Source organism: Lampetra planeri, chromosome 25 (genome assembly GCF_965212315.1).
Source record: "Lampetra planeri chromosome 25, kcLamPlan1.2.h2, whole genome shotgun sequence".
In the NCBI taxonomy this organism is placed as follows: domain Eukaryota; kingdom Metazoa; phylum Chordata; class Hyperoartia; order Petromyzontiformes; family Petromyzontidae; genus Lampetra; species Lampetra planeri.
In genome coordinates this window covers 6,609,564-6,625,209 of record NC_136131.1, presented here as the reverse complement: position 1 = coordinate 6,625,209, position 15,646 = coordinate 6,609,564, and the positions used below count along the sequence as shown (strand labels likewise).

The window sequence follows — 15,646 nt, the reverse complement described above, 5'->3', positions numbered from 1 at the left end:
ACTCGAAATCAAGAAACCGGTGCCGTGGTTCACGCTTGGCAGTGAATGTCCTCAAGAGGCACAGTGGAGCCTGCTGATGTTTATGTTTGACCGCATTTACACGGCTCTATGTAGCATCGTTGGCCTACGCAAGTCACGGTCCCAGAAATAAAATGGTGTTACGCCCGTAGTCACAGTGATGATAATAATACAACTTAAGATTTATACAGCATCAACATCAACTGCATCTCAAGATGAGGTACAAGACAGGTGGACATCGGCATCCGTGGAAAACGGCGCTTATTTATTTTACATACTCAACAGCCATAGGCAAAGAAAAAGAAATAGGGCTCGACTCTAGACCAGAACAGGGTCAAGGAGTCAGCAGAGGATAAAGGATGGCAGCATTGGTGACAGCAGTGATGGGAGCCACCAGATTCGATAGCAGAGAAAATATTAAGCCTCGCATGAAACCACTGACCACAAACACCCTCATAGTCGCTCAGCACCCCGTCACATAACGAGAACACATGGGGGTATAAGTCACAAGTTGGAGAAAGACCACAAGTCTGGTGTACCACTGCGTCTCGGGCTGAGCCAATAGGAAATCATGCATAAGCAGTGATCCACCAGGCGGACATTCCTCACCTCCCTACATGTGACTTGCACCGACAGTTTATTTTACAGTTCACTTAACATCACTGCTTTCCCAGCAACTTGGGATGGATGCCACTGTCTGGCAGAAATGCTGAGTCGCCATCCTATGCAGCAATGACGCTGGGCAGCCGCAAGTTGTTTCGCGCAAGGAGGTTGCGTCAATTGCTCTTGGGCCTCTCTGTGATGATCATCTTGTCCACAGGGTCAACGAGAATCACCACCCCCATGGCGAAGAGACCTGCGTGTGCAAAACACGGACAGTGCCGTCTTGATAACTGCACACCACCAACGCTGCAGTCACTAACAAGGCTCCCATGACAACCCATATTTCATGACAGCCAACTCGAGTCGGCTCTTACATTAGTATGGATGATGGCCTTCCCACACAGTGTCAGTCATGGAGTTGTTTGACCATACGTCACCAAACTGGTCAATGTGGGTTGGTGAAGGGGGGGCGGGGTTCGGGTTCTGACATCGTTCGCCACTGATCAGGCCGCTGGGTTCATAGCACAGTGCGAAGACAAGCATATACTGTCGTCTTAGTTCACATTGGTAGAGACTTTAAAATTAGTATACGGTACTGCAGACTCTTAGACTGCACGATAACTTCCACTTCTGCCTTTCAGGTGCAATCCCACAAGTGGCCGCTAGAGGGATGAGCTGAGCTGGTAAACTTTGTCCCAACTTCTCAAGATTCTTTACTTTGAACATGGCCACATTGCTCTGCATACGACACGCAATGTAGCTTAAAGCACCGTGCTTTGGTAATTCTCTGCTGAAATTTACACGCCAAGCAGCGGGAATCGAAATGCGAATTGTTGTGATCCGGCTGACGGCTTATCACGGATCTAGACGTCAAGGCATTGTCTTGCATGGTGTATTGTTAATACTTGCTGCTTTCCCAGGACAGCGACCTCAACAAATGGACAATTTAAGGAAAAAAAACCTGGACGGGTGGCAACCCCAGCTCGTTGGGTCCCTTCTGCCAGCAATGGCGTAAGCAAGCAATTCCAGGGCTGCACCTTTACTTAGGTTGCAAAATTCTTCAGGGCTCTTTAATCTCCCTGATCTCGAGCCCCCATTATCATTCCAGTCCCCTAAGATTCCCTGTGTCCCTGATCCCTCCAGTCCCATGAACTCCCTTGGTCCCCCGCTGTCCTCCATGTCCTCTGATCTTTGAGGTCCCCTGACACCACGAGTACCCTTCATCCCCGCTCCCCCAGATCCAATCATCTCTATGGTCCCCTATATCTCGAGGCCCATTGTCATTCCAGTCCCCTTAAGTCTTCAAGATTCCTTCAAGCCTCCGTGTCCCCCCCCACCCAACCCCCCGGCCTCTGTACCGCAGCCGAAGGCGAGTTGGGTGATGGAGCCGAACCCGACCACGGGGCTGCACTTGGCGGCGCGTCGCCCGATCAAGTAGACGTAGGCCCCGGCCGCGACGAGCCCCGTGCCCGACACGATGCGGCACGCGAAGCAATTCTTCACCATGCGCCTCATGGGGGAGTCGATGGAGCGCCGGGGAGCCGTGCTCCCCGTCTCCGCGGGCACGACGCCCGGCTCGCTCATGCTGACGGCCACGTGGGAGTAGCTGGGGGGGGGGGGGGGTGTTGCCACCTCTTGGAAGATACAAATAAAACAACACGGAGAGGAATAACTCAGGATGTCGGAGCAGGGGAGAAACCACGTGGGAATGTAATACCTTGAGGCATATTTTGACATTTTTCCTGAACGCTGCTCGTGGACTGGCTTGGAGTACGGAGTGAATATCGGCGTGAGGAACTTGCCACTCGAGTACAAGGTACGCATATCCATAATTGACCCAGAGCAAGGCGGTAATTGATATATATTGGGGGGGACACATCCCCCCCCCGATATTCAAATATGCTCAAAATGTCCCCCCCCCCCCAATATATTGCTATAAAACAAATAATTGCTATGCTATGTAAATGAAAACAACAATTTGCTAAACCTTGGCCACAATATCTGGACTTGTCTTCATATAAATTAATGCATCGATTTCTGTTTATATGATTGCGGTTATGGTTGTACTTTATTAATCCCTAATCTCTGCCATTACATACAATGAAACAAGAACTGTAAAAAAAGTAAAAACAGAGCAATGTAATACAATACACTATTAGACATTATTGTAAAAAAAAGTCAATCCCATGTGTTAGTGCATTTTTTTTAATATATAAGGCAGGAAATTAGTTGATAATTGTTTTTTTTTACCCTTTTATCTGGCAACAAAACTGACACCTTTTTTTTACAAGGAGTCATGTTTGCATTGACCACAATACCTGCAGTCGGAATGCAAACAAAAATCATAACTCTGATAATGTATGCACTGTCCTTGAAATTGATTGGTCCACACCCGAGACAGCTTTCTTTGCTTAGAGACTAGGCTCTAAAAATGAGTTTTCAATTTTAGAAATTTTTCTGGGTTGGGACCCCCAGACACCCTGGAAGATTTGGTCCACCCCAATGTTGACTCCATGACTACGGCCTTGACCCACAGGCGAATGTGCTTGATTGCCAACATTTTCTGGAACAATGTTAAGCACTAAAATCCATTATTGTGACGCAACTGACAGAAACATTGGCCTTTAACGTCCGGGGAAGAGTCACGGATTGATTCCCAGGGCAGTGGCGACACCTCGACAAGGGGAAAACCGGGACCCTTGGCGGTAGCCGAGGTTGGGTTCTAGTCCCGAGGACTGCGCAAGTTGGAGAAACCACTTCGGCAGGGAGGCAATGCAGCGACGTTCATTGTTGTACTGTATGTCTATGCTTTGAGGGCTGTGCCCCCCCCCAACCCCTGTCGCACTGACGGGCGTGAAGTATGATGAACATCAAGACACGAGCCGAACGGCATGGGGAGGCCCTCTTCCAGCAGTGGATAAAACATTGTAATTGCCACACTGAGACACGAGGACACAGGCTCAAGTGACATTGGGACTCAATTATCCAGGGTGGGAGACACGTGGGGTCAGACACTGGGACTGCGTAACTCGGGGAGACACGGGGACTGGGGGGGGGGGGGAGACACGGGGACTGGGGGGGGAGACACGGGGACTGGGGGGGGGGGACACGAGGACTGGGGGGGGGGGAGGAAACGGGGACTGGGGGGGGGGAGACACGGGGACTGGGGGGGGGAGACACGGGGACTGGGGGGGGGGAGACACGGGGACTGGGGGGGGGGGGGAGGAGACGGGGACTGGGGGGGAGACACGGAGACGGGGGGGGGGAGACACGGGGACTGGGGGGGAGACACGGGGACGGGGGGGGGGGGACACGAGGACTGGGGGGGGGAGACACTGGGACTGGGGGGGGGAGACGGGGACTGGGGGGGGGGGGGAGACACGGAGACTGGGGGGGGTAGACACGGGGACTGGGGGGGAGAGACACGGGGACTGGGGGGGGGAGACACGGGGACTGGGGGGGGAGACACGGGGACTGGGGGGGGGGGGACACGAGGACTGGGGGGGGGGGGGAGACACTGGGACTGGGGGGGGGGGAGGAAACGGGGACTGGGGGGGGGGGGGGAGACACGGGGACTGGGGGGGAGAGACACGGGGACTGGGGGGGGGGGGAGACACAGGGACTGGGGGGGGAGACACGGGGACTGGGGGGGGGGAGGAGACGGGGACTGGGGGGGAGACACGGGGACTGGGGGGGGGGGAGACACGGGGACTGGGGGGGAGACACGGGGACTGGGGGGGGGGGGGGACACGAGGACTGGGGGGGGGGAGACACTGGGACTGGGGGGGAGGAGACGGGGACTGGGGGGGGGGAGACACGGACTGGGGGGGGGGGGGGAGACACGGACTGGGGGGGGGGGGAGACACGGGGACTGGGGGGGGGAGACACGGGGACTGGGGGGGGAGAGACACGGGGACTGGGGGGGGGGAGACACGGGGACTGGGGGGGGAGACACGAGGACTGGGGGGGGGGAGACACGGGGACTGGGGGGGGGAGACACGGGGACTGGGGGGGGGGAGACACGGGGACTGGGGGGGGAGACACGGGGACTGGGGGGGGAGACACGGGGACTGGGGGGGGAGACACGGGGACTGGGGGGGGAGACACGGGGACTGGGGGGGGGGGGGACACGGGGACTGGGGGGGGAGACACGAGGACTGGGGGGGGGGGGAGACACGGGGACTGGGGGGGAGACACGGGGACTGGGGGGGGGGGACACGAGGACTGGGGGGGGGGGAGACACTGGGACTGGGGGGGGGGGGAGGAGACGGGGACTGGGGGGGGGGGAGACACGGGGACTGGGGGGGGGAGACACGGGGACTGGGGGGGGGGGAGACACGGGGACTGGGGGGGGGGAGACACGGGGACTGGGGGGGGGGGAGACACGGGGACTGGGGGGGGAGACACGAGGACTGGGGGGGGGGAGACACGGGGACTGGGGGGGGGAGACACGGGGACTGGGGGGGGAGACACGGGGACTGGGGGGGGGGGGGGGAGACACGGGGACTGGGGGGGGGGGGGAGACACGGGGACTGGGGGGGGGGAGACACGGGGACTGGGGGGGGGGGAGACACGGGGACTGGGGGGGGGGGGGACACGAGGACTGGGGGGGGGGGGACACGAGGACTGGGGGGGGGAGACACTGGGACTGGGGGGGGGGAGGAAACGGGGACTGGGGGGGGGGGGAGACACGGGGACTGGGGGGGGGAGACACGGGGACTGGGGGGGGGGAGACACGGGGACTGGGGGGGGAGACACGGGGACTGGGGGGGGGGGAGGAGACGGGGACTGGGGGGGAGACACGGAGACTGGGGGGGGGGAGACACGGGGACTGGGGGGGAGACACGGGGACGGGGGGGGGGGACACGAGGACTGGGGGGGGGAGACACTGGGGGGGGGGGAGAGGAGACGGGGACTGGGGGGGGGGGAGACACGGAGACTGGGGGGGGGAGACACGGGGACTGGGGGGGGGGAGACACGGGGACTGGGGGGGGGGGAGACACGGGGACTGGGGGGGGAGACACGGGGACTGGGGGGGGGGGGGACACGAGGACTGGGGGGGGGAGACACTGGGACTGGGGGGGGGGAGGAAACGGGGACTGGGGGGGGGGGGAGACACGGGGACTGGGGGGGGGAGACACGGGGACTGGGGGGGGGGAGACACGGGGACTGGGGGGGGAGACACGGGGACTGGGGGGGGGGGAGGAGACGGGGACTGGGGGGGAGACACGGAGACTGGGGGGGGGGGAGACACGGGGACTGGGGGGGAGACACGGGGACGGGGGGGGGGGGACACGAGGACTGGGGGGGGGAGACACTGGGGGGGGGGGAGAGGAGACGGGGACTGGGGGGGGGGGGAGACACGGAGACTGGGGGGGGGAGACACGGGGACTGGGGGGGGGGAGACACGGGGACTGGGGGGGGGGGAGACACGGGGACTGGGGGGGGAGACACGGGGACTGGGGGGGGGGGGGGACACGAGGACTGGGGGGGGGAGACACTGGGACTGGGGGGGGGGGAGGAAACGGGGACTGGGGGGGGGGGAGACACGGGGACTGGGGGGGAGAGACACGGGGACTGGGGGGGGGGGGAGACACAGGGACTGGGGGGGGAGACACGGGGACTGGGGGGGGGAGGAGACGGGGACTGGGGGGGAGACACGGGGACTGGGGGGGGGGGAGACACGGGGACTGGGGGGGAGACACGGGGACTGGGGGGGGGGGGACACGAGGACTGGGGGGGGGGAGACACTGGGACTGGGGGGGGGGGGAGGAGACGGGGACTGGGGGGGGGGAGACACGGACTGGGGGGGGGGGGAGACACGGACTGGGGGGGGGGAGACACGGGGACTGGGGGGGGGGAGACACGGGGACTGGGGGGGGGGAGACACGGGGACTGGGGGGGGGGGGAGACACGGGGACTGGGGGGGGAGACACGAGGACTGGGGGGGGGAGACACGGGGACTGGGGGGGGGGGAGACACGGGGACTGGGGGGGGAGACACGAGGACTGGGGGGGGGGGAGACACGGGGACTGGGGGGGGGAGACACGGGGACTGGGGGGGGGGAGACACGGGGACTGGGGGGGGAGACACGGGGACTGGGCGGGGGGGGGAGACACGGGGACTGGGGGGGGGGGAGACACGGGGACTGGGGGGGGGGGGGACACGAGGACTGGGGGGGGGAGACACTGGGACTGGGGGGGGGGGAGGAAACGGGGACTGGGGGGGGGGGGAGACACGGGGACTGGGGGGGGAGAGACACGGGGACTGGGGGGGGGGGGGGAGACACAGGGACTGGGGGGGGGGAGACACGGGGACTGGGGGGGGGGAGGAGACGGGGACTGGGGGGGAGACACGGGGACTGGGGGGGGGGAGACACGGGGACTGGGGGGGAGACACGGGGACTGGGGGGGGGGGGACACGAGGACTGGGGGGGGGGAGACACTGGGACTGGGGGGGGGGGGGAGGAGACGGGGACTGGGGGGGGGAGACACGGACTGGGGGGGGGGAGACACGGACTGGGGGGGGGGGAGACACGGGGACTGGGGGGGGGAGACACGGGGACTGGGGGGGGGGAGACACGGGGACTTGGGGGGGGGAGACACGGGGACTGGGGGGGGAGACACGAGGACTGGGGGGGGGAGACACGGGGACTGGGGGGGGGAGACACGGGGACTGGGGGGGGGAGACACGGGGACTGGGGGGGGAGACACGGGGACTGGGGGGGGAGACACGGGGACTGGGGGGGGGAGACACGGGGACTGGGGGGGGGGACACGGGGACTGGGGGGGGAGACACGAGGACTGGGGGGGGGGGGAGACACGGGGACTGGGGGGGAGACACGGGGACTGGGGGGGGGGAGACACGGGGACTGGGGGGGGGGGGACACGAGGACTGGGGGGGGGAGACACTGGGACGGGGGGGGGGAGGAAACGGGGACTGGGGGGGGGGAGACACGGGGACTGGGGGGGAGAGACACGGGGACTGGGGGGGGGGGGAGACACAGGGACTGGGGGGGGAGACACGGGGACGGGGGGGGGAGGAGACGGGGACTGGGGGGGAGACACGGGGACTGGGGGGGGGGAGACACGGGGACTGGGGGGGAGACACGGGGACTGGGGGGGGGGGACACGAGGACTGGGGGGGGGGGGGAGGAGACGGGGACTGGGGGGGGGGGAGACACGGACTGGGGGGGGGGGGAGACACGGACTGGGGGGGGGGAGACACGGGGACTGGGGGGGGGAGACACGGGGACTGGGGGGGGGGAGACACGGGGACTGGGGGGGGGGAGACACGGGGACTGGGGGGGGAGACACGAGGACTGGGGGGGGGAGACACGGGGACTGGGGGGGGTAGACACGGGGACTGGGGGGGGGAGACACGGGGACTGGGGGGGGAGACACGGGGACTGGGGGGGGGAGACACGGGGACTGGGGGGGGGGACACGGGGACTGGGGGGGGAGACACGAGGACTGGGGGGGGGGGGGAGATACGGGGACTGGGGGGGAGACACGGGGACTGGGGGGGGGGGACACGAGGACTGGGGGGGGGAGACACTGGGACTGGGGGGGGGGGGGAGGAGACGGGGACTGGGGGGGGGGGAGACACGGGGACTGGGGGGGGGAGACACGGGGACTGGGGGGGGGACACGGGGACTGGGGGGGGGGGAGACACGGGGACTGGGGGGGGGGAGACACGGGGACTGGGGGGGGAGACACGAGGACTGGGGGGGGGGGGAGACACGGGGACTGGGGGGGGGAGACACGGGGACTGGGGGGGGGAGACACGGGGACTGGGGGGGGAGACACGGGGACTGGGGGGGGGGGGGAGACACGGGGACTGGGGGGGGGGGGGAGACACGGGGACTGGGGGGGGGAGACACGGGGACTGGTGGGGGGGGAGACACGGGGACTGGGGGGGGGGACACGAGGACTGGGGGGGGGAAGACACGGGGACTGGGGGGGGGAGACACGGGGACTGGGGGGGGACACGAGGACTGGGGGGGGAGACACGGGGACTGGGGGGGGGAGACACGGGGACGGGGGGGGGGGGACACGGGGATTTGGGGGGGGGGGACACGGGGACTTGGGGGGGGAGACACGAGGACTGGGGGGGGGGGGGACGGGGACTTGGGGGGGGAGACACGGGGACTGGGGGGGGGCACGAGGACTGGAGGTCACGGGACTCACGCCTCGCACGCCTCCTCCTCCTGTGGTGCTCGCTGCTGCTAAAGCTGCTGCTGCCGCTGCTGCTATTGTTTGTCGCTGAAGCTGCTCCCGCTGTTGTCGCTGTCGCTACGAGCGCTGCCCTTTGACGGCCGCTGCGCTGCGGCTAATTTGCAGTTCGAGCTTCCAAGTTAATCGGGCAGAGGAATCGATTCCTTGATTACATAACACACTCGATTCCACGTGTCGATTCCCGTGCATCGAATTCCTCCAACGCATCGTCTTATTAACACCATTGTAGATTACACATATTCACACCGCCATCCTGTAAATGCAACACTTTCCTCAATGGCTAAAAAATAACCGATTCGATGAATCAATTGAATCGTAAATATCTATTTAAAAAAAAATTCCTGCGGAGAGCGCGGAACGAAAAATCGCCGGCGCAAATGTTTCCGCCCGGAAACTTCACGCGCGGTGCTTCCGTTTTAAATCCGCACCACGCATAGGCGAGGCCTGGCGTGTCGGCGCCGCCGATTGGTCGGCAGCCAGCCAATCAGCTCCTCGCTGATTGGCGGGCGCGCCTATCCGCTGTGGGATTTGTGGAGGCGCCGCGCCGCGTGGGCTCCGCGTGGTGAAGGAGCCGGTTCAAGGGGAAAAGATTCGAGAGAGTTGAGAATTAGAATTAAACAGTTTCGTATCACTACAGTTATACGAGCGGTGGAAGTGTGCCGTTAATCGAGCGCTCGGGCAATGGTGCGGAGCGTTTAAGGAATCTCGAGTTCGTTGAAGAGGGGGGTGCGGGAAGAGGAGGAGACGGCGTGGAGACGGACGCAGGTGGGAACACGCGGGAACAACCAACAATCACCATCAGTGGGCATTGTCCATCATTAGACATCATCATCAGTGGGCAGTGTCCCTCAATAGACATTAGCAATGGGCATTGTTCCTCAAAATACATCATCAACGGGCATTGCCTCAATAGAAATCGTCAACCGGGCATTATCTCTCGAAAGACATCCGTGAGCATTGTCTCTGAGTAGACCATCATCAATTGGCACTGTCTCTCAATTGACATCACCATCACTCATCTCGTCAGTTGACATGATCAACCACTTAAATTACCATCAAACATGTCAATGGACATCTTCATATTTCTTGTCTACGTTCACGGACACCATGCTTCGATTATAATTAAAACCTCGATGGCCACTATTCATCTACACCCATGCACTATCTCACCACCCTTATCCGTCCTCCAGCCTTGCAGAACAGACCCTCTCCTAGAGTTCCAGGTTCCGATCAAGTTCCGCTCTGCTTACTCTGGTCCAGAACGACAGAGAGCGGTATATGGGGTGGCAGCGGCAGATGGAGACCGTTGCCCCAGGTTTCCGATCAGAGGGGGCTTCATCTGGCACGTGACCATGGGCCTCCAAAACCTTTCGGTGACCCTACACAATTCTACCCAGGTCTCCGCCAACTACGGTCTCCAATCCTTTTGAACGTTCAATCCCCAATTCTCACCATCTCTGACTCTTTGCTGTCCCAGGCTTCTGCTCTCGCCGCTCGTCCGCCATGGAGGAGGTCTTACAAACTATGCGGGAGCTGCGTCTCTCCAGGAGCTCTCCGAACGTCACGGAGAATGGCAGCCGAGATGACGGAGGCGGCGGCGGTGGCGGAGGTGGCGGCGGCGGCGGTTCGAGCTCCTACGTGCTTGGCGTGGACTGGGCCGGCGAGCGCCTCGCCGCCGCCTCCTCCGACCGCCGCGTCCGCCTCTTCGACCGCCGCACGCTGCGGCCCCTCGCTGCCCTCACGCGGCACGGGGGCCCCGTGGTCGGCGTCCGGTTCCCGCGCCACAGCCACGACCTGCTCTTCTCGGCGTCCGAGGACGGAGCCGTGCGCTGCTGGGATGTGCGGCTCTGCGGCGGAAGAGGAGAGGAGGGTTTGGGTAACGATCCCGTGGCCGTGTTCCATAGCAACGGGGGCCGCGCGCTCGCGAGCTTTGACGTGAACGCCCCGGGCTCCCTGGTGTGCGCTGGCACCGAGCGCAGCGACAACGACGCCTTCCTCACGTTCTGGGACGCTAGGGGGGGCCGGGGGTCCGGCCGGGGCCCCTCTGGGGACGTGGAACCCGTGGGGGTCTACGAGGAGTCGCACAGCGACGACATCACCCAGGTGCCCCACTCATCTTTTTCTTCCCTGCGTATTTCCCACTCACGTGAGGTCTGCCCGACTTCGATTCTCGGTCGCGGCTTCCTTAAGGGACGAGTGATAAGTCTCAGGCCTCCATATTGGTGGCCAGTGCCCACGACGGCGCCAAGATATTTGTTGTTTACCATCCCCCCTCTTTCCCCAGGTCTGCTTCCATCCGGCGGATGCGGAGCGCGTGGCGAGCGGCGGGGTGGACGGCCTCGTGAATGTGTTTGACCTGCGACAGGGCAGTGAGGAGGATGCGCTGCAGGCACGCCCCCCACTCGCGCGCCCCCTCCACCCTCCTCCCGGGTGGGAACTCAGTTCCGAGCTCAGCGGCCTCGCCCGCCACTCGATCATCTTCCCACCCATTGTTCCGTCGCTCTACCTCTCGTCCACCCTCCCACTCGTCCACCCTCCCACTCGTCCACCCTCCCACTCGTCCACCCTCCCACTCGTCCACCCTCCCACTCGTTCACCCTCCCACTCGTTCACCCTCCCACTCGTTCACCCTCCCACTCACCCACCCTCTGGTCCATAATTACATCACTCACCCTCCTGCACACACCTCCCATTAAACCTCCTGCTCATCATTCCGCTCACCCTTCAGCAGTGGATTGACCATGGCTGATGATGATAAATATTTCAAACTTTAACTTTTATAGATTGTTCACTTCTGAAGTGTTTCATGTGTACTCTTTTTCTGTATGTGGTGTTTTGCGCTATTTGTTGGTTTGGTACTGTTTTCTTATTTTTTTTTCCATGCCAGGTTTCCATTGCAAAAGAGGCTGTGGCATGATTCACATGTCGGCTGAAACTTATTTTCCTCTTAAAATGACAAAACTGGAAATAAAATCACAACAATTTGTTAATTTTGTCCACCAAGCATTGGCAAGTACTGCCTTTCCATCAACCCAAATTTATATCACATACCCGGTGATCTACAAGTAGAAACTAAGCCAACATCTGTAGAAGTGAGGAAGCCACTGGCTGCCAGTGCTCGATTAGCCTCCGGTAAATGTGGTCGCCTTACTGCCACCACCACCACCACCGCTACTACCACTACTACTCTTGCAGCCATTTCAACCACCGTGCCTGGGAGCGAGTTGTAGAGTGGATGTGACTAATGGAAAGTGGACGTAGAGGATGGGGGAGGGGCAGGGGCTGCCAGCTCATCACGTGTCCCGCTCGGTTGAGCCTCCCAGAAATTGGCACTCATATTGCTGCTAGCGCCACCAGCAACTCTTGCCGCCACGCCGGTCTAATCGCGACCGCCACCCCGCAGGCCACCTGCAACTCGCACTCGTCGGTGGCGGCGCTCGGCTGGTGTGGGCGCGTGGCGGGGGGCGCCGGGCCGCGAGCGGGACTACCCAACGACAGCGGAGTGGGACCCCCCGGCGACAGCGGAGGCGGCGCCGTGGGACTCTCCGGCGACTGGGTTTTCTGTGCCACGCACACGGAGGGGCTGCTGCTCTGGGACCTGGAGCAGGTCGCCGCGGAGACGGACGATCGCCCGCTCACCATACTCAACGTGCCCGACGTGCGGATACCGGTACGTCGCCCCTCGCCTCTTCGTGCTCACGTCATTATCATCGTCATCACCGCCCATCAGCTATCTACTGCTGGGTGAAGACCTCTCCAAAGTTGTCACCATTTCCTCTGAAGGTCATACGATGTAGCAATCCACCTAACCACCTGTACACGAGCTGGTTTTATCGTCACAATCTCTGTAGCGCACAACCTCTCAGACACGCTTTCTCCGTTGGCTGCCATTCTGTCGGTCTTGTCGCCCATAGGCCATCATGCCTTAAAGCCTTTATGTGTACTGACAAAGTAAATTTTTTAAGTCAATGTGACATATCCAACTTGCGTTTTTTTTTCTCTGATCCTCATGCTTTTCTTTCCATCTGACATTGGCATTCTAAGTGTCCGCCTCCTTCATGCATTGCACATTTAAAATTTATTGTTGCATTCCTTTCTATCAATGTCTGACACTTCATCCAGCATTGCACTTATAAAGCGTTCTGAATCATTAATTACGGTACTTCATCGCAGATCGAACTTCTTGGAGACCGAGGTATAGGTTGATATGTGAAAAGGTCAGATATGCGGACATCTGTATAAAACGGCATCTACCTCTTGCACCAATACTGCACTTCGTATGAGCGGTCAATTTGGTGTGATGGTCACATATTTGACGGTCGGATTTGAGACGCTGAACTGCGACCCGCACACACGCACTCAACGACACTTTGCTCGTCTTCCTATGCAGGAGGTAACCGGCGGTGTGCGGTTGGATTACGTCGTCGATGCCTTCTACCACGAGCGGGCTGACCTCCTCTTCATCGCCGGGGGCACTCACGGCGGCGACCTCCACCTCCTGACACCCGAGTTCGACTCCCTCCGCCGTGGCTCGCCGCCTCTGCGAACCGTGTGCGCCCTGCGCGGGGGTCACCGTGCCACCGTGCGGTGCCTCGCCTGGGATGGAGACGACCGCGGCTCGCTCGTCACGGGCGGAGAGGACGGGCAGCTGGTACTGTGGCGGCCGCCGGGGCCGGGCCTTGCCGGCGCTGGCGCCGCCAGTGTGGCCCCCAAGCTCCCATCGGCCGTGCACAGGAAGGGGCGTGTGCGCTCGACGGCGCCATACAAGACCAAGCGGAAGTGACGGCCAAAGCGATGCAACGCGCTGATCTCCACTCATTCATGTCCTAGGCCCCAACTCCACTTCACAGACCTTCATATCCTGACTCACCACTTAATAGGAAAAATATCCCCATGCCCTCCCCTCCTCTCCACTGTGTGCTGGTGAATGGTTGTGCCATATCCTTGCATAAAATATATTAGTGTAGTGTTTCTCAACTCCAGCCCTTGCGACTCCCCATTTGTCCACCTTACGGTTACCAATATTTTGTGTTCTTATTTCGGACTTTTTCTGCCCTCGTGGAGTTTTCCAACCCGCGTCACTTCACTTATGCTTGTCCTGGACATCGTCTCGACATCCACTCCATAGTCCTTCATATCATGCCTCACCACACCGCACCTCCTCTTTCTAGACTTTCCTCTGGGTCTCTGCCCTGATGCGTACATGTTCATCACCAATCTTTTCTATTCATATACAAATGAATGCACTGTATGTATCCTGTCTGGATCTTATGGGTGGTTGTTTGTGTAAGTTAAGCCTGGTTAGTGGTTGGATGGGAGATTACCTGGGAATGTCTGTGTTGTGGGTGTGGGCTGTGTTCAGGACATGGCAGTTGGATCATTGAATCTATTTGTGGAGATTAAAGTTGTGCATTTTACGTGGGTTTTTTCCGGGTTCTCCGGTTTCTTTCCACAGCAATACTCGTTAATAAATGTGGCTAAACATTATTTAGAACCCCCCTGAAAAAAACTAGAGGCTCATTAAGGCTCTGCTTGGTAACAAATGGCATGATAACAAATTTGAAGTGGTTTTGAAAACCAAGATTTAAAGTACAAATCTTATTTTTTTTAAATGCATATGATCACAGCATATGCTGACTTAGTTTAGGATTATCCTAATTGAAAGTGTAAGCTTCTGTGCGTGTGACTCACCGTGGTCAGATTGCTACTGTACAGTTTTCACAACAAAATCGAGTTGTGCTTGCTCAGGCAAGTCGGCGTTGGATGTGCATTTTTTTTATATGTCGGAAATAAAAAAAACACATCAACCCCAAAACTCGTTCGTCATTGCGTTGGGCAGTGGCCCGTGGTGAGCGTTGCGTGGTTGGCCCTGGTGCAACAGGGAATTCCATGGGGTTTCTCTACCCCTCCGGCTAATCTGTGATGCGCAACAAACCGGGACATGCCTTGGGTGGAATATCACAACCGGAAGAGAGAACACCCTTAATGTAAATGCATGGTATTGAGTGCTGTATTATTGCACGGCTGGTAAAAAAAACTAATTGGGACTTTTAATGTCTCCGCAAGACTTTAAATTCCCAAAAACAGCTACTGAGCAGAACCAGGACTGGTGGCAAACTTTAACCTCTTGACCCGTGGGCCCTGGTTCAGTGGATAGCACGTCGCTGGGGAGTTGTACTCTGTCGTCTCTTCAGAGGGATAGTGCACGATGGGGGGAGGGCCCTTCTGTTTGGAGGTTTACAATGGGAGGACCTCAGCGTGCGGAGGTTTGAAGTAGAGAGTCCTGGTGTCTGGAGAGGCCCAGATTCTTTGGTTGACCCTGGTGAGGAGGGATGCGGTAAGGGCCCCCTTCAACCACTCACGAGATGGTCCCGGGGCCGTGTGAGCGAATTGAGCTAGGACATTGGTGCTCGTTCCGATGTTTTTTGACTAAAAAAATGCACTCGGCAGACAAAGCCAGAACGAGAACCGGGACCACTCGAGTTTTCGTGACCTGCCGCATTTTAATCTTGGAGGCTCGGCAGGCTTTGGGCCTGGGATAGCGCTTGAAAGGGCGACCACGGTGCAAAGCAGACCACCGGGTGTTGGTTGGTGGTCGTTTTTGTGGCTTTGCGCGCGTGGTGCCAACTGAATGAGTCAGCGCAGCAGCAAACCCCGCTGTTGTACTGCACTTCAGCTAACGTCTGTGCTCCCCAGCCTCCAGCGTGAAGTCTGGCCAAACAACCCGCACACCATCCCAACCCCCCTCCCACTCCGAGCAGCGGATTGTTCGTGTACGCGACGTGGTT

At 60.6% G+C, this 15,646-nt stretch overlaps 2 protein-coding genes across 2 annotated transcripts; one reads left to right on the top strand and one right to left on the bottom strand.

Annotated features, from left to right (window-relative positions):
- Nucleotides 1-250: 250 nt before the first annotated feature.
- DMAC1 (distal membrane arm assembly component 1) lies at nucleotides 251-9,222 on the bottom strand. Its single transcript, XM_078606092.1, has 3 exons — nucleotides 8,811-9,222; nucleotides 1,980-2,255; nucleotides 251-874 (listed from the first exon to the last, which is right to left on the bottom strand). The coding sequence occupies exons 2-3, from the start codon at nucleotides 2,203-2,205 to the stop codon at nucleotides 795-797; spliced, it is 306 nt and encodes a 101-aa protein (XP_078462218.1). The 5' UTR covers nucleotides 2,206-2,255; nucleotides 8,811-9,222; the 3' UTR covers nucleotides 251-794.
- An 87-nt stretch (nucleotides 9,223-9,309) lies between these two features.
- WDR89 (WD repeat domain 89) lies at nucleotides 9,310-14,673 on the top strand. The gene is made up of 5 exons (XM_078606077.1): nucleotides 9,310-9,623; nucleotides 10,336-10,961; nucleotides 11,143-11,247; nucleotides 12,262-12,528; nucleotides 13,249-14,673. The coding sequence occupies exons 2-5, from the start codon at nucleotides 10,362-10,364 to the stop codon at nucleotides 13,639-13,641; spliced, it is 1,365 nt and encodes a 454-aa protein (XP_078462203.1). The 5' UTR covers nucleotides 9,310-9,623; nucleotides 10,336-10,361; the 3' UTR covers nucleotides 13,642-14,673.
- Nucleotides 14,674-15,646: the final 973 nt, after the last annotated feature.

Excerpts from the sequence above, each read along its gene's own strand:
- DMAC1 (XM_078606092.1), bottom strand. The coding sequence starts at position 2,205 with ATGAGCGAGCCGGGCGTCGTGCCCGCGGAGACGGGGAGCACGGCTCCC. Across the intron at positions 875-1,979 it reads CCAACTCGCCTTCGGCTGCG|GTCTCTTCGCCATGGGGGTG; the intron begins GTACAGAGGCCG and ends TTGCACACGCAG.
- WDR89 (XM_078606077.1), top strand. The coding sequence starts at position 10,362 with ATGGAGGAGGTCTTACAAACTATGCGGGAGCTGCGTCTCTCCAGGAGC. Across the intron at positions 11,248-12,261 it reads GTGAGGAGGATGCGCTGCAG|GCCACCTGCAACTCGCACTC; the intron begins GCACGCCCCCCA and ends GCCACCCCGCAG. Across the intron at positions 12,529-13,248 it reads TGCCCGACGTGCGGATACCG|GAGGTAACCGGCGGTGTGCG; the intron begins GTACGTCGCCCC and ends CTTCCTATGCAG.